Source organism: Emys orbicularis, chromosome 12 (genome assembly GCF_028017835.1).
Source record: "Emys orbicularis isolate rEmyOrb1 chromosome 12, rEmyOrb1.hap1, whole genome shotgun sequence".
Taxonomy (NCBI): domain Eukaryota; kingdom Metazoa; phylum Chordata; order Testudines; family Emydidae; genus Emys; species Emys orbicularis.
In genome coordinates, this window is record NC_088694.1 from 53,040,672 (window position 1) to 53,061,062 (window position 20,391).

Consider the following 20,391-nt stretch of genomic DNA (forward strand, 5'->3'; position numbering starts at 1 on the left):
AACCCTGTAATCTTCCTAGATTATAACTGTACGTATGTAACCAATGTTCAGGCAAGCATGTCCTGTAGTGAGTTTCTGATACCATATAAACCAGTAGTTCTCTAAATTGTGTACGGTTGATCCCTTTCACATAGCAAGCCTCTGAGTGCGACCCCCACCCCCTTATAAATTAAAAACACTTTTAAATATATTTAGCACCTTTATAAATGCTGGATGCAAAGCTGGGCTGACAGCTCGTGACCCCCCGTGTAATAAACTTTTGACCCCCTGAGGGGTCTCAACCCCCAGTTTGAGAACCCCTGATATAAACTTTAATTATTACTGCAATAATATCAGTTGTCTTGACTTGGTGTTGCTTATCTTTGGATAGAAGTTTATTCTCTCTTCTTCTTTAGTCGTGACCTCCAAGATAATACTATTTGCAATCTTCTATTGGAACAATAGGCTAACCTTTCCATTTGATGTGGTAAAGAGAATGTCATTTTGGCCCCTCTCAATATCAAGAAATTCACACAAAATCACGGTATAACACACATACAGATGCGCAACTCTTTTTGATCGAAAACACTGATTTAGCAACACTGAAAGGTTTTGGAAATTTCATGTGGGTTTCACTGAATTGGGTCAACCACTTTTTTTTTTTTTTTTAATCAAAATATTTCACTGCAGCATTTTCCACATGAAATGTTTCAGTGTTTTTGAGCAAAACAATGTTGTCTCACTTTTATTTTTTAAAAATAGAAATATTTTTAAAGGGTCAAAATGGAAACAATGCATTTCAGCTGTGTCATTTGATGCAAAAGAATTTTTTTTTTTTTTTTACTTTTGCATTCACCAAAAAAATATATTAATCTTTGGTTCAACCTCAAACCATTTTTATTTTTTTTCAATTGCAAGCTAACTGAAAGTCACTATTCACTCAGCTACACTCACAAACACACACTAATTTGCTATTCCAGCTACAATCTTTTTGTTTAAGAATATAACCAATAGAAGTGCTTTCAAAATGGGTAAAGAATTTGTGAATATTTAAGAGAAATATTTTTCAGTTTGTTTTGATAGCGTCATTCCAAACTTTGATGGAAAAAATCATGAAAAAATCAAAATTTGGGAAATTCAAAAAACCTGAATTAATCACCCAGTTCTGCTTTAAAATTTTATAGTAGGATTTTCAAAGATTCCTTAGGGATTTGAGCACCTGAATCCCATGGGAGCTCTGCACCTAACTTCCTTAGGCTTTTTTGAAAACGTGAGCCATAAAAAGATGACAATTTTTGTATTCAAGTTGGGCACATATCTCATGGTGTCCTATGAGATTTCTTGCATCTGGTAATTTCCCACTGGTAATGCCGGAGCTCGGATGAAGTCATAGCACTTTCAAAACCTTTATTTATAGAGTGGCTGAAGGCGAAGTTTATTTCCCAGATGGACAGAGGCAACATGCTGAGAAGAGCAACAGAGAAAGAGAGAGAGAGAACAATACAGTGAGAGAGAGAGAGAGAGAGAGAGAGAGAGGTGTTTATTTCATTCCTAAATGACAGCATCCGTTCCTCAGCCAGTCTGAAAAGGTAAAGATATGTAACTGAGGTACACCTCTTCCTATTTTTTGATGTTCCACAGTTCAGAAATTCATAGATTAGAAGGGACTATTTTGATCATTTTGTCTGAAATCCTGTGTAACAGGGGCCAAGAACTTCACAGGAAAAACTCCTAGAGCAGATCTTTTAGAAAAAAAATCCAATCTTGATTTAGAAATTGTCCGTTATGAAGAATCCACCACAACCCTTGGTAAATTGTTACATGGTTAATTATCCTCACTGTTAAAATTTACACCATATTTCCAGTTTGAATTTGTCTTATTTCAACTTCCACCCAATGGCTCATATTATGTGCTTCTCTGCTACATAGAAGAGTCCATTTGCTCCTCATGTCGGTACTTTGGACTCCAACCAAGTCACCAGGATCTTAAATTTCTCTTTGCTAAACTGAATAGATTGAGTTCCTTGAGTCTATCACTAGAAGGTATATATAAGTGGAACTTTAGCTACTGTATTTATGTCACTGCTCTACAAAAGGGGTAAAAAAGAATTTAGCAAGGAATACAGAGTGCTGGAGCAACAGAATATAGTAGTGAAAATCAGTCTACTTTTAGATTATTGAAGAAAAGGATCAGAGATGACTTTGTGGTGTAAAAGTGCCTACATGGGGAAAAGATAGTAGAAGTTTCCTTAATCTAGCAGAAAAAAATATCCCCTGGTTGGAAGCTGAAGTTAGACACATTCAAACAAGAAGTAAGGTGCACATTTTTAAGGGTGAGAGCTATTAAGTATTGGGGCAATTTACCTAGAGATGTGGTGGATATTCCACCACACAAAGTCTTTAAACTGAGTTTGGATGTCTTTCTAGAAGATAGCCTCTACTTCAACCACAAGTTGTGGGGTAACTGGCGAAATTACTAGATACAATCGTATGGTTTATGGGATGCTGAGGGCAGATTAGATCTTTGTTTGGCAACTGATGAGTTGTGTGCACTGGGGGTGGTGACATGAAAGGCAATTGGGGGTAAATGTGAGGCATTGAGTTTTTTTATTATAATTCTGACGCAAAGAAAATAAAATTTCCCAAATAAATAAGAGGTCATTAAAAGCTTAAAAGTTTCTGAGCTCAAATGTAGCAGCTGTATTAAATAGGCTTATCATTGTTATCATTGATAAATATTTTACTCTTTATAGTAAATATAATGGGGTTTATAATAAATATAATGGTGTTGTGAACATTTTTTATTTTAAGTGTTCACCAGCTATGAAACATTGAAAAATATTACTCCAGGTCAAGCATAAGTGTGGAGATGGGACTATATTAACTTGAAATTGCACTGTGTGAGATGTTATAGCAGGGATCAGCAACCTTTGGCATGCGGCTGGCCAGGGTAAGCACCCTGGCCGGCCGGGCCGGTTTGTTTACCTGCCGTGTCTGCAGGTTCGGCAGATCGCGGCTCCCACTGGCCTCGGTTCGGTGCTTCAGGCCAATGGGGGCGGCGGGAAGCGGCGGCCAGCACATCCCTCCGCCTGTGCTGCTTCCGGCAGCCCCCATTGGCCTGGAGCACCAAACCGCGGCCAGTGGGAGCCGCGATCGGCCAAACCTGCAGACGCGGCAGGTAAACAAACCGGCCCGGCCGGCCAGGGTGCTTACCCTGGCCAGCCGCATGCCAAAGGTTGCCGATCCCTGTGTTATAGGATAAGTCATACGGAAAATCAACTATGAAAAAGACTCAAGGGTCATGGTGAAAAATCACCTGAACAAGTGCTCCCAGTTCGCAGTTGTGACCAAAGAATCTAATGCCATTCTTGGGTGTAAAATCAGGGGGATACTTAAAAGGAGAAGAGATGTTCTTTTCCCTCTGTATTTGGCACTGGTGTGACCACTGGTGGAATCCTGGGTCCCGTTTTGGAGTGCACACTTGAAGAAGGATGTTGATAAATTGGGGAGTGTTCAGAGTTGAACCACAAGAATGATTGCAGCTTTGGGAAAGATAACTGATAGTAACAGACTCAAGGAATTCTGGGTAACTTGATCACAGCCGCGGGGAACAAATAGTTCAGTCTAGCAGACAAAAGTATAACCAGAGCAAATGGCTGAAAGTTGAAGCTAGAAAAATTGACAATGCAACTAAGGTGAACATTGTTTTTAATAGTGAGGGGAATTAACCAGTGGAATCATTCACCAAGTGTTGTAGTTGATTCTCCATTCCTGGTAATATTTAAACCAAGATTGGATGTTTTTCTAGGTTCTAGTTCAAAAGGAATGACTTTGAGACAGTTCAATGGCAGAAGTTATACAAGAGGTCAGACAAGGTGATCATTCATGATTTTATAGATCTCTACCTATCCTCCCATAATCCTCTCTTTTCCAAGCTGAACAGTCCCAGTCTTTTTAATCTCTCCTCATTTGGAAACTGTTCCATACACCTAATAATTTTCATTACCCTTCTTTGTACCTTTTCTATGTCTAATATATATTTTTGGGATGTGTGGGCATACTATGGATTATATGGATTTATATGGTGGCATCATGATATTTACTGTCTTATTATCTGTTCCTAACATTCTGCTAAAGATGGCAAAGTTGGCAGATGAGACGAAATTACAGAAGACAGTTAAATGCAAAGCAGAGTTACAAAAGGATCTCACAAAACAGGGTGATTGGAAAACAAAAAGGCCGATGAAATTCAATGTTGAAAAACGCAAAGTAATGCACATTGGAAAACGTAATCCCAACTATACACGCAAAATGTTGGGGTCTAAATGAGCTGTTATCACTCAAGAAAGAGATCTTGGAGGCATTGTGGATAGTTCTCTGTAAACATCCACTCAATAGGCAGCAGCAGTCAAAAAAGTGAACAATGTTAGGAACCATTAGCAAAAGGATAGATAATAAGATAGCAAATAACATAATGCAACTATATAAATACATACTATGCCCGCACATACAACACTGTGGGCAGTTCTGGTCACCCCATATAAGAAAAGATGTATTAAAAATGGAAAAGTTACAGAGAAAGGTAACAAAAATGATTAGAGGTATGGAACAACTTCCATATGAGGGAAGATTAAAAGGACTGGGTCTCTTCATCTTGGAAAAGAGATGACTATGGGGGGATATCAGAGAGGTCTAGAAAATCATGAATGGTGTGGAGACAGTGAATAAGGAAGTGCTATTTACCCCTTCTCACAACACAAGAATGAGGGGTGACCTGATAAAACTGATAGGCAACAGGTTTAAAACAAACAAAAGGAAATACTTCTTCACAAAACACACAGTCAACCTGCGGAACTCATTGCCAGGGGATACTGTGAAGACCAAATGTATAACTGGGTTCAGAAAGAATTAGATAAGTTCATGGAGGATAGATCGGTCAAGGGTTATTAACGCAGATAGTCAGGGATACAACTCCATGCTCTGGGTGTCCGAGCCTCTGATTGCCAGATGCCGGGAGTGAATGACAGGGAATGGATTACCTGATAATTGCCCTGATTTGTTCATTTCCTCTGGGGCACCTGGCATTGGGCACTGTCAGAAGGCAGGATACTGGGCTAGATGGACCATTGGTCTTACCCAGTTAGGCCGTTCTTATGACAACAAGTTAGGGGAGTAACGGAGTTACTAGGTAAAATCCAAATAAGTGGGCTGTAGCTTATGCTCTAATAAATTTGTTAGTCTCTAAGGTGCCACAAGTACTCCTGTTCTTTTTGCGGATACAGACTAACACGGCTGCTACTCTGAAACCTAGGTAAAATCCTGTGTCATATGTTTTGTACAAAGTGGGGCTAGAAGATCACAAGGGTTCCATCTGGCTTTAAAATCTATGAATACACAAAAATGCCATTCACTTATTTTCACTGTTACCCTTTTTACAGACAAGGCTGATGTCGGACATGGAGGAAAGGAATGAAACGGCTGTGTCTGTGTTCATCCTTCTGGGATTTTCCAGTCTTGGTGAGAAACTGAAGATTTTCCTGTTCCTGATTCTTCTCCTCACCTACCTGATCACAGTAACAGGCAATGTGGTCATCATTTTCATAGTGTGTGTTGATCGTCGACTCCACTCTCCCATGTACTTTTTCATTGCCAATTTGTCCTTCTTGGAAATCTGGTTCACCTCAGTCACGAGCCCTAGGCTGATGCTGAACTTTCAGTCAACCAAACCATTTCATTCTATGGCTGCATGGCCCAGTCGTACTTCTATTTTGTCTTGGGTGGTACAGAGTTGTTCCTCATAGTGGTCAGGTCCTTTGATCGCTATGTTGCCATCTGCCACCCTTTGCAATACGCCACCATCATGAAGCAGAGACTTAGTTTCCAACTGGTTCTTGGCTCATGGGTGGGAAGTTTCACAGTTACAAATTTACGGATGGTCCTGATTTTGAAGCTGAGATTCTGTGCGCCGAATGTGATCAATCATTTCTTCTGTGACAATTCTCCCCTCTTTCAGCTCTCCTGCACTGACACCAGTCGGGTTCAGAGGGTGGACTCCATTTTGATCTCAACTTTACTACTGACTTCATTATGTTTAACAATGTTGTCTTACATGAGCATCTTCTTCTCTATTCTACAAATGCCAACAGCCACAGGCAGACAGAAAGCTTTTGCTACCTGTGGGTCCCATCTCACAGCTTTGACAATTGCCTACGGAAGCTGCATTGTTTTGTATGCCAGGCCTTCGGGAAATTCCTCCTTGGATGTCAACAAAGGGGTGGCTCTGCTGAACATTATAGTGTACCCTTTCCTTAACCCCTTTATCTACAGCCTCAGAAACAAGACTGTGAAACTCGCCCTGAGAGGAACCTTTAGTCGTAGTACTGTAATGTTGTTCCCCAATCTGCACCATGCTTCTGGATAGATATAAGAAAAGGAAAACAAACAAAAAAATACCCACCACCATAATGAATCTGTTATGATTAGAAAATTATGTGTAATAGTCCTTTCTCAATCTGTATTTTTTTTAAATTAAAGTTTAGTCAATTCTACTCTTCAAAGAAATAATTAGATTTATTCAGCCTGTCTTGAAAATTCTGATTTATCACACACTTGAGACAAATGGGTAATTATCCACCGATCAAACACTTCACTGATCGTAGCAGGGAAAGCTTCCTTTGGGCTACACAAAAGCACTTGGGTAACAGACATAAGCTAGGCACATATTTATTCTTTCTGTCTGTAGTTTGAGAGGTTCTTCAATTATTGAGCCTGGTGGTTAGGCTACATGCATGGGATGTGAAAGCACCAGTTCAACTACCAGCTTCAAATCAGGCCATATAGTGATTGGAACCTGCATGTCCCGTGTATCAGACATAATCCAAGCCACTGGGCTGTAGGGACAGAGCTGAGCTCTCTAGAGTGACCAGTAATACCGCACTGGAAGAGAGGAACTGTTTCACACAAAATGTCAAAAGGTCTTGGTTTCATTCTGATGCAGAAGGAAAACACACTTTAAAATCATAAAATGGAATTCAAGATTTCCGACTAGAATCTCTCTCCTTCCCCCTCCCTTTCATTTCCATGGTACAAGATCAACGAAGATCAGACACACTCATTTTTACAATGCTTTTCTATTTCACCTCTAGTTATAAGTGTTGAAAAAACATTCCCTTTGAAAGATGGAACACAAATAGTTAATCCCAAGAAAGAATGTGCTGAAATAACAGCAAGTGAGGCATAGACTTTGCTTTTACTGTTTAAAATTAAATATTCCCCCCAACCTCCCACTCCCACCGTGTATCAGAAAACAATTTCACTGATTAATCTTCCTGAAAACATTTTCTCTGGTGTGGCGAAACGGCCCCTGCAGGCAGCCCCACACTTCCTAGCACCACACCGGGGCATTGGCCTCAACCTTGACTCAAAGACAACAGCAGCCTATATTGAGTCAAGCACACGGCTGCCTGATGCACACTGTCCCATAGTGATGTTCATAGGATCAGTGCTGACTCAGAGAGGAAATCCCCCCCCCCGTTTCTTGCACCACAGTGCAACCTTTCACTTTGCCCTAACTTTCCTAGTACCCTAGACATGTAGGGCTGTTTAGCCTTTATTACCTTCAGCTGTAACGCAAGAAGCCCCCAGGCCTGTATCCTGTAAGACATTAGCTTAAGCAGGTTAGCATAAGTGTAGTGACATATAATAGGCCTGTAACCTTTGGCATAGATAAGTGGTCCGAAAGTTACCCTCCGATTCGGTGGAATTTGGGCTAGCTTGCTCAATGGCAGGAGTTGGAACTTAACGGTACATGGCAACAGCAGGAACACGGCAGGAACATGCAAGTAATAACCGTAAACCGGCTTAAACAAGAAGTGACAGGTATCATAATGAGCTAAAATGGCATTAATATGTATGAATATGTTAACCTGTAGAATAAGTACACCTCCGTGTTATGTGGCTGAGGAAGTTAGATTTGGGCATGGAAGCTTGAGCATTAGCATGAATATTCACAATGGTGCACAGATCTTATAATAGGGCAGACCACCGTGTGGAGAGTTAGTTTTCTGGGCTTAGCTACCATTTGACCCTTCAGCTCTATTGTTATCTACCATCAGTCTTCAGCATTGAGGAACCTGGACCATCGGACTCATTTGGCATGCCAGAGACAGGGCTGGTCCTTCGTCTCTCATCACCAAGTCCTCAACAAAGGGTGTAAGAAGGCAGATTTAAGAGCTCATGCCAAGAATGATACCACAGATATCCCCAATACTGTGCTACTCCTATCTTTTTATGTGGCTCAGAGCTTTTCTGGCTTTGTTCATTATTCTAATAAAGATCTATCATCTTTACCATACACCCCAAGGTTCCCAACAAGATATTGAACTTCTTGGTTTTAACTCTATGTAGCCTGATTCTTGGGACAAGAGCCTTATGACCTTCTGATCAACTGCCAAATATGATTAATCTTTAAAAGAGTCAGGCAACAGCTGCAAGGGACCTAGATAGCTCATTTAATTCAGCCCCCTGCACTGAGGCAGGCCCAAATAAACATAGCCCATCCCTCACAGCTGTTTGTCCAACCAGTTCTTAAAATCTCCAATGATGGGGATTCCACATCCTACCTTGGAAACTATTCTAGTGCTTAACTGTCCTTATAGTTAGATTAGAAATTAGGGAAATCATTCTCAATCTCCCTTGCTGCACACTCAGCCCATTACTTCTTGTCCTACCTTCCATGGACATGGAGAACGGATCGTTATTCTCTTTATACCAGCCCTTAACACATTTGCAAACTGTTAAGAGGTCCCCCTTGCTCTTCTGTTCTCAAGACTAAACATGCAGCAGTTGTTAACCTTTTCTCATAGGTCAGGTTTTCTAAACCTTTTTTCATTTTTGTTGCTCTCCTCTGGCCTCTATCCAATTTGTGCACATCTTTTCTAAAGTGTGGCACCCAGAACTGGACGCAGTACTCCAGCTGAGGCCTCACCAGTGCCAAATAGAGTGGGACAATTACCTCCTGTGTCTTGCGTGCAACACTCCTGTTGTCCCCCCTGCATCCCCCTTGGAAAAATCTAAGCCACAGTGTGGACAGGTCCTAATAGATGTACCTGGGATTTCATTACACAGAACAAAATTGTAGAACCCGTCATTTTCCTAGATTATTGCTCTATGTAAGTGATGAATGTTCAGGTACCGAAGCTCCTACAGCACATCAAATAATTATTGCTAAAATAAAATCACTAGTCTTGACTGGTGTTGCCTGTCTTTGGATGGAAGTCTAGTCTCTGTTCTTCCTTAATCTCGGCCTCTAAAATGATACCGTTAGCAATCTTGTATGAGAAAAAGACTCTAACTTTCCCATTCCATCTCTTAAGTGGAATGTTATTGTGGCACACCTTAACATCGAGGACTTCATACCAAAACCTGGTGTAAAACACACAATTTTTCATAAATAGAAGTAGGTGAAATTTTTCTGTTGAAACTCTTTTTTGGTCGAAAATGCTGATAGCCGACACTGAAAGGTTTTGCAAGTCTTTGTTGGTTTCACTGAGTTGTGTCGACCATTTTTTACAAAAATCAAAACATTTTATTGCAGCAGTTTGAAAATGTAATGCTTTGGGGTTTTTTACTGCAAAACAACTTTTTTTTGTCTGAAAATTTCCTTTGCTTTTGTTTGTTTGGAAAACCTTTAAAAATGGCCCGAACATAAACAATGACATGTCAATGTTTTCATCTGACCCAACATAAGTTTCCTGTTTCTGTTTAACTTTTTCATTCACTGCAAATTCTTTTAAAAAAATATTTCAACCTGAAACAACGTTCAATTTTTTAAATGGTCAGCTTACTGAAATAGCTTTTATTCACACAGCCATACTAAGAAAACACACATGAATTTGCCAATCTGTCAATTTAAGAACATAATCATTAGAAGTGTTTGGGAAAAGGGTAAATAATTTTGTGACTGTTTGAGGGAGATGTTCTTGTTTCTCTTCAGAGCATGATTACAAATTCTAATTAAAAATAATAAAAAAAAACCCAAAATTTTGAAAATTCAGAAAAAGATGAATTCATCTTCCTATTCTGCCTTAAAATTTTGTGGTAGGATTTTTAAAGATTCCTAAGTGTTTGAGCACCAGAATCCCAGGGAAAGATAATGGGAGCTCTGCACCTAACTACTGTAGACTTTTTGAAAATCTTAGCCTTCAAGAAGATGACTATTTTAGGGTTCAATTTGATCAGGTATCTCAGGGTGTCCTATGAGAGTTCTTGCCTCTGGTAATCTCTTGTTTGTGTTGCCATGGCTCAGATTAAATGATTGCATTTTGAAAACCTTATTTAATGCATGGGTGAAAGCAAGACTTTTCCCCAGATGGACAGAGGAGGAGAGATGGCAAGAGAGCAACGGCTACTGAGAGAGAGATTCAGAGAACAGAGCTGGTTTTTGTTTCTTTTCTAAATGACAGCAGCTGTTCCTCCACTACTCTGAAAAGGTAAATATATAAAACTATAATACGACTGTGCATATGCTTTGGTGTTCCATAGTACATTTATTTGTAGAATAGGAGGGACCGTTGTGATAATCTAATATGATTTTCTGTGTAACACCGGCCAGAGAACATCTCAGGAAAAAGTTCCAAGAGTATAGACAAAAGTATAACAAGATCTAATGGCTGGGAGTTGAAGATAGACAACTTCAGAGTGGACTTAGTGTCTATTTTTAACAGTAAGGAGACTTGCCCATTGGAATAAATTAGCAAGGGTGGTGTGGTGGGTTCTCCATCCCTGGCCAGTTTAAAATCAAGATTGGATGTTTTCTTAAAAGGCAGGCTCTAGTTCAAAAGGAATTGTTTTGGGGAAGTTCTGTGGCCGGAGTTAGACAAGAAGTCAGACTAGATGATCACAGTGGTCCCTTCTCACCTTGGAATTTATGAATCTATTATGGTGGATGTTGTGGGACAAACACCAAAAAGAACATATGCTGCTGGGTGCTCAAAGACAGAGAAGTTTAGACTCCTGGAGGGAGGCGCCACCTAAATGGCTTATTCAGATTTTTTCCATTGAGAATGGTCATCAGTTTTCTCCAGAGGGGAGCAGGAGCAGCACCACAGAGAGGATGTGGGAGCTGGACCCCGACCAAGTCATGCTTTGATAAGATTAGGGTCTCCCTCGAGATGTAGGAAGTGGAAGGGTCACTAAATGCTATATTTATGTTTATGTTTAGCTTGGTTAAATAAAAATATAATGGTTTTCCAAACCCAGAAATCAGAGGAGTAGTATCTATAGACTTGGACGAGACCTGCAATGTCCTTGAAATAGACGAAGGAAAACAGCCAGGATCACCGAATATTTCCCGGCAAGTGTCTGGAGAGCAACATTAAAGGAGTATACGGCCAGTAGTACCAAACCTGAGACACCAGTGTTGAATGAGGGAGGGGCAGCTCACGGCAAGTGAGAGGATTAATGGAGGAGTTACAAGGTAAAATGCTATGATGTATGTTAGGCAAAAAATCTGACTAGAAAATCAAAAGGGTCTCATCTGGCTTTAAAATGTATGAATCTGTGAAAATGGCATGCTCTTATTTTCACTGTCGATTTGGGCATCTGATGAAGTGGGTTATAGCCCATGAAAGCTTATGCCCAAATAGATTTGTTAGTCTCTAAGGTGTCACAAGGACTCCTCATTGTTTTTGCTGATACAGACTAACACGGCTACCACTCTGAAACTTATTTTCACTGTAACTCTTTCCAGAGCCAAGGCTGACATTGGACATGAAGGAAAGAAATGAAACGGCTGTGTCTGAGTTCATCCTACTGGCATTTTCCAGTCTTGGTGAGAAACTGAAGATTTCCCTCTTCTTGGTTCTTCTCCTCACCTACCTGATCACAATAACTGGGAAAGTGGTTATCATTTTCATAGTGTGGGTGAATCACCGACTCCACTCTCCCATGTACTTTTTCATCACCAATTTGTCCTTCTTGGAAACATGGTTCACCTCAGTCACAAACCCTAAGATGGTGCTGAACTTTCTCTCAATCAGCCGAACCATTTCATTCCACAGCTGCATGGCCCAGTCCTTCTTCTATTTCACCTTGGGTAGTACAGAGTTCTGCCTCCTTGTGGTCATGTCCTTTGATCGTTATGTTGCCATCTGCCGCCCTTTGCAATACACCACCATCATGAAGCAGAGATTCTGCATCCAGTTAGCTCTCGGTACATGGGTGGGAGGTTTTATGGTTATGAGTTTACGGATGCTCCTCATTTCGAAGTTGAGTTTCTGTGGGCCAAATGTGATCAACCATTTCTTCTGTGACAGCACACCCCTTTTCCTACTGTCCTGCACTGACACCAGTGGGGTTAGAAGGGTGGATTCTATTTTGATCTCAACTTTAGTGCTGAGCTCATTATGTCTAATGATGTTGTCATATGTGAGCATCTTATTTTCTATTCTCCGAATCCCAACAGCCACAGGCAGACAGAAAGCTTTCGCTACCTGTGGCTCCCATCTCACATCTTTGGTAATTGCCTATGGGAGCTGCATTGTGTTGTATGCCAGGCCTTCAGGAAATTCCTCCTTGAACCTCAACAAAGGGGTGGCTCTGCTGAACACCGTACTGTACCCTTTCCTCAACCCCTTTATCTACAGCCTCAGAAACAAGACTGTGAAACTGGCTCTGAGAGAAACCTTTAGTCAGAGCACTGCAAAGTTGCTTCCCGATCCGTGACATGCTTCCAAATAGATACAAGAAAAGCAACAGAAAGATAATGGAAGGGCATGAATCAATCCACTAATCTGTAGCCCAATTTTGTGTAATACTCCTTCCTTCACGTGTATTTTTTATGAATAAATGTTCAGCCAATTCTATTATTCAAGGAAATAATTAGAATAATTAAACCTTCCTTTAAAGTGCTGAACTGTCACCCACTTGAGATCAATGTGCAATTATCCAGAGAACAAGCACCACATCGACAGTAGTAGAGCAAGTTTCCTTCAGGCCACACCACTTTCAGTAGGACTTGGGTACCAAATATCTGTTAGGCACTTTTTTCTCTTCATTCCTATGGTTTCCGAGGACGTCTCAGCACCCTTGCATGGTAGGAAAGCATTATCTTTAATTTTTATAGATAGCGAACTTAGCCAATGGTTAGAATAAATGAATTGCCCAAGGTCAGACAAGAAATCTGTGGCTGTGCTAGGATTTAAGTCAGGTTTCCCAAGTCCAAGTATTGCTCAAAGATCCAGTGGACCAAGACCACAGGATGTATGGAGAAATATTCAATAGCCTCATATCTCTAATGTCATATTTCAGATCTTCATCATTTCTCTTAGTAGCTGTATAAGGTTAATCACATTATGGAGGTTTCTCAGATACAGAACAAATTGCCAGAGAGAGATTCTTCAGCTGCAGATCCTGCTGGTTAGCAGAAATGCCTGGGATGTGAAAGACACCGGATCAACTCCCAGCTTCAAATCAGGCCATATAGTGTTTGGAATCTGCATCTCCCATGTTCCAAGACATTGGTTTTGCTGATTAAAATTAAATATTCTCCCCTCGCTCCTACAGGACACATTTTGGCTGATGAATCTTGTGGAAATCCTTCTTTCTTGTTCGGGGGAAAAAGTCCCCACTGCCTCCTAGAATCACACCTGGGCACGGGGGTCAGAATTCACTGACAGAATATAACATCCTGTACTGAGTGAAGCACACAGCTCCCTGAAGCTAATTGACCCATAGTAATGTTCTTGGGATCGAGATCTGTGCTGAATCGGAGAGGGTAGCAACCTGTCCTGAGCCCTCCTCCCTGTTCTTTGCAGCACAGCACAGCCTAAAACTATCCCCTGACACTTGTAGACTCCTAGAAATGTAGGCTTGGAAGGGACCTTGAGAGGTCCTCTAATGTAGCTCCCAGCGCAGAGGCAGAGCCACATAAACCTAGACCAGTGGTTCCCAAACTTTAACAACCTGTGAACCCCTTTCACTAAAATGTCAAGTCTCGCGAACCCCCTCCTAAAAATAAATATTTTCAGGGATTTTCTCCTTTACCTGAGTATAAATGATAAAAGCAGTGATCTTGGAAATATAAAATTTGTTTTTATGACATGCTTATTACACATTATTTATTATTCATTATTATTTATCATTACAGTATTTTTATTACGTTATGAAAACGGCAACACTCTGCCAAGATCTCACTTTCGTAGCTTGTATCACTTTGAACAGGGCTCCTATATCAGATGTGAAACAGCATGAAGGTATTTAAGAAGCCAACTCAAAGAGTTCCTCCTACACAAGCATTCAGGTCTTGAGCAGTCCAGGCAAACAACGCACATTACAACAAAGCTTAAACTTGTTCTTCATAATAATTTTAAAAACAACACTAGCTGCCTAATTAATTTTAAAAACAGCAAAAAATATCCACCTCCTTTTCCATTTCTTATAAGGAGTCTTGAAGTTTAAATCTCCTCAATGTGATAGATATGCTTGCTTTGATCTGCTTAGCTCTTGGAAGTCCAGAGACTCCGGGCCGCTGGCCCCGTGCTGCCCAGGGTCCCTAGGCACAGCTCTGTCTGCCATTAGGGATTTTTTTTACCCGATAACACTCTGTAACATTTTGCGAACCCCCAGGGGTTCACGAACCACAGTTTGGGAACCACTGACCTAGACCATCCCTCACAGGTGTTTGTCCAACTGTTCTTTAAAACCCCCAGTGACTGGGATTCCAGACCCACCCTTGGATGCCACTTCTAGAATGTAACTACCATTGTAATAGGAATGTTTTCCCCAATATCTAACCTGTATCTCCCTTTCTGAAAATGAAGCCCATTACTTCTTGTCCTACCTTTAGTAGACATAGAGAAGAATTCATCATGGTCCTTTTTATAACAGCCCGTAACAGATTGGAAGAGTGCTATAAGGTGCACCCCACTCTTCTCAAGACAAAGCAGACCCATTTTAAAATATCTCCCCTCATAGGTCAAGTTTTCTCAACCTTTTATTGCTTTTGTTGCTCTCCTCTGGACTCTTTCCATTTTATCCATCTCTCTCCAAACTTGTGGTAGTCAGAAAAGAACACGGTATTCCAGCTGAGGCCTCACCAGTGCAAGTAGAGTGGGTCAATTGCCCCCAATTTCCGACCTACGGCTCTCCCATTATTACGCCCCAGAGTGATGATATCCGTTTTAGCAACTGCATCACATTATTGACTCATGTTCAGTTTGTGATTCACTATTAGCCCCAGATACTTTTCAGCACTTCTACCCCCTAGCCAGTCACTCCTCATTTTGTAGTTGTGCATTTGATTTTTCCTTCCTAACTGAAGTACTTCGCACTAGTCTTCACTGAATTTCATCTTGTTGAATTCAGACCAATTTTCTCATTTGTCAAGGTCGTTTTGAATTCTAATCCTGTCCCCCGAAGTACTTGCAAAACATCAAAGCTTGATGTCATCTGCAAATTTTATAGATACACTTTCTACTCCATTATAAAAGTCCATGAAAATAATCCTAGCACATCCCTCGTCCCACGCCACTTCCCGCAGCCCTCATTGGCCTGGAGCGGCAAACCGTGGCCAGTGGGAGACGCGATTGGCTGAACCTGCGGATGCGGCAGGTAAAGAAACCGGCCCGGCCCGGCCTGGCCCACCAGGGTGCTTACCCTGGTGGGCCACGTGCCAAAGGTTGCCGATCCCTGTTTTAGAATATGATCAATAGAAAGGTTTTCAAAAAGGGCAAAGAACTTCATGCATGTTTAAGAGTAATATTTTTCAGTTTCCTTTCACAGCATGATTCCAAACTTTGATGGAAATAATCATGAAAAAAATGAAAAGTTGGGAAATTCAAAAAAGCTGAATTAATCACCCAATTATGCCTTAACAGTTTATGGTAGAATTTTCAAAGATCCCTATGGGATGTGAGCACCTAAATCCCATTGAAAGATCATGGGAACTCTGCATCTAACTGCCTTAGTCTTCTTAAAAATCTTAGAGTTAAAGTTGATCATTTTTGTGTTCAATCTGATCATGCAACTCAGGTTTTCCTAGGAGATTTCTTGTCTCTGGCAATTTCCCACTGGTGTTGCAAGACCTCAGATGAAAACATCACACTTTAAAAATGTTATTTATAGAGTGGATGAAGGCAAAGACTTTCTCCAGATGCACAGAGAAGGAGAAATTCAGAGAGAGCAACAGAGACAGAGAGAGATTTTCAGAGAAAGAGAGAGGTGTTTTCTTTTGCTTTTCTAAACGACAGCATCCATTGCTCAGCCAGTCTGGAAAGGGAAAGATATGAAACTATGGTATGGCTATTCCTATGCTTGTCCCATGGTTCATAATTCATAGATTAAAAGGCTAGAACATTGTGATCATCTAGGCTGGTCTCCTTTATAACACAGGCCATAGAAATTCCTGGTAAAATTCCCTAGAGCAGATCTTTGAGATAAAAACATTCAATCTTGATTTAAAAATGGTCAGCGATGGAGACTCCACCATAACCCTTGGCAAGTTGTTCCAATTGTTAATTATCCTCCCTCTTAAAAATTCCAACTTATTTCCAGAGTGAATGTGTCTTGTTTCAACTTCCATCCAGTGGATCATGTTATGCGTTTGTCTGCCAGAAGGAAGAGCCCACTTGCTTCCCAACTTTGTACTTTAGACTCAAACCAAGTCACCCCTTACACTTCTCTTTCTTAAGATAAATAGATACAACACTTTGAGTCTATAGGGCTTATTCAAATGGGTTTTTAGCTACTGCATTAGTTATGTCACTGCTGTAGAAAAGCGGTACAAGGAAAGTTTTTGAAAAGTAGCTGTAATGGTGGAGCAATAGAAGATAGCAGTGAAGTTGAGTCTATTTAGATTATTGTAGAAAAGATTCAGAGATGAACCACAAGAATGACTGAAGATTTGGAAAGCATTCCTTCTATAAGGTGCCACAGGACTCTTTGTCATTCCTTAGAGTGTTACACTTAAAGAGCACAACATTCTCAGCTGAGCAGAGAGAAACTTAAAGGGTAACTTGATCCTAGTCTGTAAGTATCTACATGGAGAACAAATATTTCAGTGTAGCAGAAAAAGGTATAACAAGGATAGATGACTGGAAGTCAAAGCTAGAGAAATTCAGAGTGGAATTGAGGTACACATTTTTGTCTAGTGAGGGGAATTAACCATCTGAAGAAGTGTGTTGGTAGATATTCCAGTGCTGTTAATATTTAAATCAAGATTAGGTGCTTTTCTAATAGATGGGCTCTAATTCAAAAGGCATTATTTTGGGGCAGTTAAATGGCTGAAGGTATACAGGAGGTCAGACTAGATGACCATAGATTCCAGGGCCAGAAGAGACCACTATGATGAGTATGTTGTAAAAAAAAATCTCCAAAAGAATCTATACCGCTGCATGCTCAGACTCAGAGGCTTGGGCTCCTGGATGGCTGATTTGGATTTTTTTTAAATTTATTTAAAGGGTCATCGGTTGTCTCCAGAGGACAGAGGGAAGTGGATCAAAGAGATTATTCAGGGAGCTGGACCCTGATCAGGAAGGGAATCGCTGCCAGACTCTGATAAAATCTGGCTTTATTAGTGGCATGAAAATAGAAGGTGACCGAATTCTATGTCTATATTTATGTTTGGTCAGGCTAAATACAAGATTACCGGTTTTTCAAACACAGAACTCAGAGACACAGTTTGTCAGTGGGATTTAAAATGACCTGCAGGGCACTTGAAATAGAATTATGAAAAAAAAACACATCCTTTATTTACCTGAATGTGCCAGGAGAGGAACAGCAGAGGTGTAAAAGGGCTGTAGTACCGAATTTGGGCTGCTGGTGTTGAAAAACAGTGGGTTCCCAGGGAGAAGCAGCTTGTGTCAACAAGATAGGAGATTAACGGAAGAGTTATTAGGTAAAATTGTATGTCATATGCTATGGACAGAGTCAGAAGATTGCAAGCTTCCATCTAGTTTTAATATCCAAGAATCTGTGAAAATGGCAAGTTATTATTTCACTGTTACTTTTTCTACAGACAAGGCTGATGTTGGACATGAAGGAAAGAAATGAAACGGTTGTGTCTGAATTCATCCTACTGGGATTTTCCAGCCTTGGTGAGAAACTGCAAATTTTCCTCTTCCTTGTTCTTCTCCTCACCTACCTGTTCACACTAACATGGAACGTGGTCATCATTTTCATAGTGTGGGTGGATCGCCGACTCCACTCTCCCATGTACTTTTTCACCGCCAATTTGTCCTTCCTCGAAATCTGGTTCACCTCGGTCATGAGCCCTAAGCTGATGCTGAACGTTCTGTCAGTCAGCAGAACCATTTCATTCACGGCTGCATGGCCCAGACCTTTTTCTATTTCGCCTTGGGTGGTACAGAGTTCTGCCTCCTAGTGGTCATGTCCTTTGATTGCTATGTTGCCATCTGCCACCCTTTGCAATACACCACCATCATGAATCAGAGACTCTGCGTCCATCTGGTCCTTGGTTCATAGGTGGAAAGCTTTGTAGATCTCAGTGTACGGATGGTCCTGATTTCGAAGCTGAGATTCTGTGGGCCGAATGTGATCAACCATTTCTTTTGTGACAACAAACCCCTTTTCCAACTCTCCTGCACTGACACCAGTGGGGTTAGAAAGGTGGATTCCATTTTGATCTCAACTGTAGTCCTGAGTTCATTATGTTTAACCATGTTGTCTTATGGAACCATCTTCTTCTCTATTCTGCGAATGCCAACAGCCACAGGCAGACAGAAAGCATTTTCAACCTGTGGTTCCCGTGTCACAGCTTTAGCAATTGTCTATGGAAGCTCCATTGTTTTGTATACCATTCATTCAGGCAATTCCTCTTTGCATCTTACCAAAGGGGTGGCTCTGCTGAACACCGTACTGTACCCTTTCCTCAACCCCTTTATCTACAGCCTCAGAAACAAGACTGTCAAACTCGCCCTGAGAGAAGCCTTTAGTCGGGGAACAGCAAAATTATTCCCCAATCTATGACATGCTTCTGTATAGACACAATCAAAGCAACCAAAAGACAATGAATGGGCGGGAGTCAATCTGCTAGACAAACTATGTGTAATGATCCTTCTCCATCTGTATGCTCTGTAAATAAACGGTCAGTGCATTCTGTTTTTCATGGAAATAATTAGAATAATTAAGTCGTTCTTCAAAGTGCTAAGCTGTCGGACAATTGAGATCAATGCAAATCATAGAACAAACACATCATTGATAGAAGCAGAGCGAGCTTCCTTCAGGACTCGGGTACCAAGTCTCTGTCAGGCTCTAATGTTGTCTGCAACACTGTAGTTTCTGAGCCCTTCACTACACCCTGGGGGCACAGAAAAGCACTGTCCATATTTGTTACACGGATAGAGAACTGAGTGTTTGAGTGATGAAGCTTCCTGAAGTCATTTTCTCTTGCGAGACAAAAAGGCCCCTGCTGTCCCGCACTTCCCAGCACCACACGGGGGCATCGAGGGCAGTGTAGACTCAAAGACAATAGCATCATCTACTGAGTCAGGCATACTGCTTCCTGAAGCACATTGTATCTTAGAGATGTTCATGGGTACTGGCACCAGTGCTGATTCAGAGAGGAAAGTACCCCATTCTAGGCCCCGAAACCTGTTTTTTGTAGCATATCACAACCTAGCATTTCACCCTCATGTTAATAAAAAGCAAGAAATGTGGGGCTTGAAAGAACATCGGGAGGTCGTATAACCCAGCTGCCTGTGCTGTGGCACAAAGGAACAGACCATCCCACTCCGATATTTGTCCAACTAGTTATAAAACCTCGAATGATGGGGATTCCACAACCTTCCTTCAGAAGCCGATTTTCGTGCTGAACTACGCTTGCAGTCAGAATTTTTTCCTAATATCTAACCTAAATCTCCCTCGCTCCAGATTAAGCCCATTACTCCATGCCCTCCTTCTATGAACATGGAGAACAAACTTACAGGTTTTGAAAATTCATGTTGGTTTCATTGACGTGTATTAGCCAATATTTTTTTGGAAAAAATCAAAATGTTTCATTGCAGCATTTTCCACATTAAATGTTTGAGTTTTTGAGCGCAAAGCAACAATTTGTTTCAAAATATCCTTTACTCTTATTTTTAAAAAATAGAAAACATTTTAACAGTCACAGTTAAAAACTATACATTTCAATTTTGTCCTTGACCCAAAAGCAATGCATACTATTTTTTATATTTTGCTTTCACCAAACCTTTTTTCATTAATTTTTGGTTCAACATGAACCTATTTTTCATTTTAAAGTGCTAGCTAACCACACTGTTATACTCTCAAACAAACACTACTTTGCCATTCCACCTACAATCTTTATTTTAGAACATGATCAATAGAAAGATTTGCAAAAGGGTTAAAGAACTTTATGAGTGGTTAAGAGTGATATTTTCCATTTCCTTTCACAGC

At 40.8% G+C, this 20,391-nt stretch overlaps 1 protein-coding gene and 2 pseudogenes across 1 annotated transcript; all 3 read left to right on the forward strand.

The window, feature by feature from the left end:
- Positions 1–5,426: 5,426 nt before the first annotated feature.
- On the forward strand, positions 5,427–6,400 carry LOC135887111 (olfactory receptor 6M1-like; annotated as a pseudogene).
- A 5,348-nt stretch (positions 6,401–11,748) lies between these two features.
- On the forward strand, positions 11,749–12,702 carry LOC135886403 (olfactory receptor 6M1-like). The gene has a single exon (XM_065414162.1). It carries the CDS (start codon positions 11,749–11,751, stop codon positions 12,700–12,702), a length of 954 nt encoding a protein of 317 aa, XP_065270234.1.
- Positions 12,703–18,001: 5,299 nt separating this feature from the next.
- Positions 18,002–18,963, forward strand: LOC135887116 (olfactory receptor 6M1-like; annotated as a pseudogene).
- Positions 18,964–20,391: the final 1,428 nt, after the last annotated feature.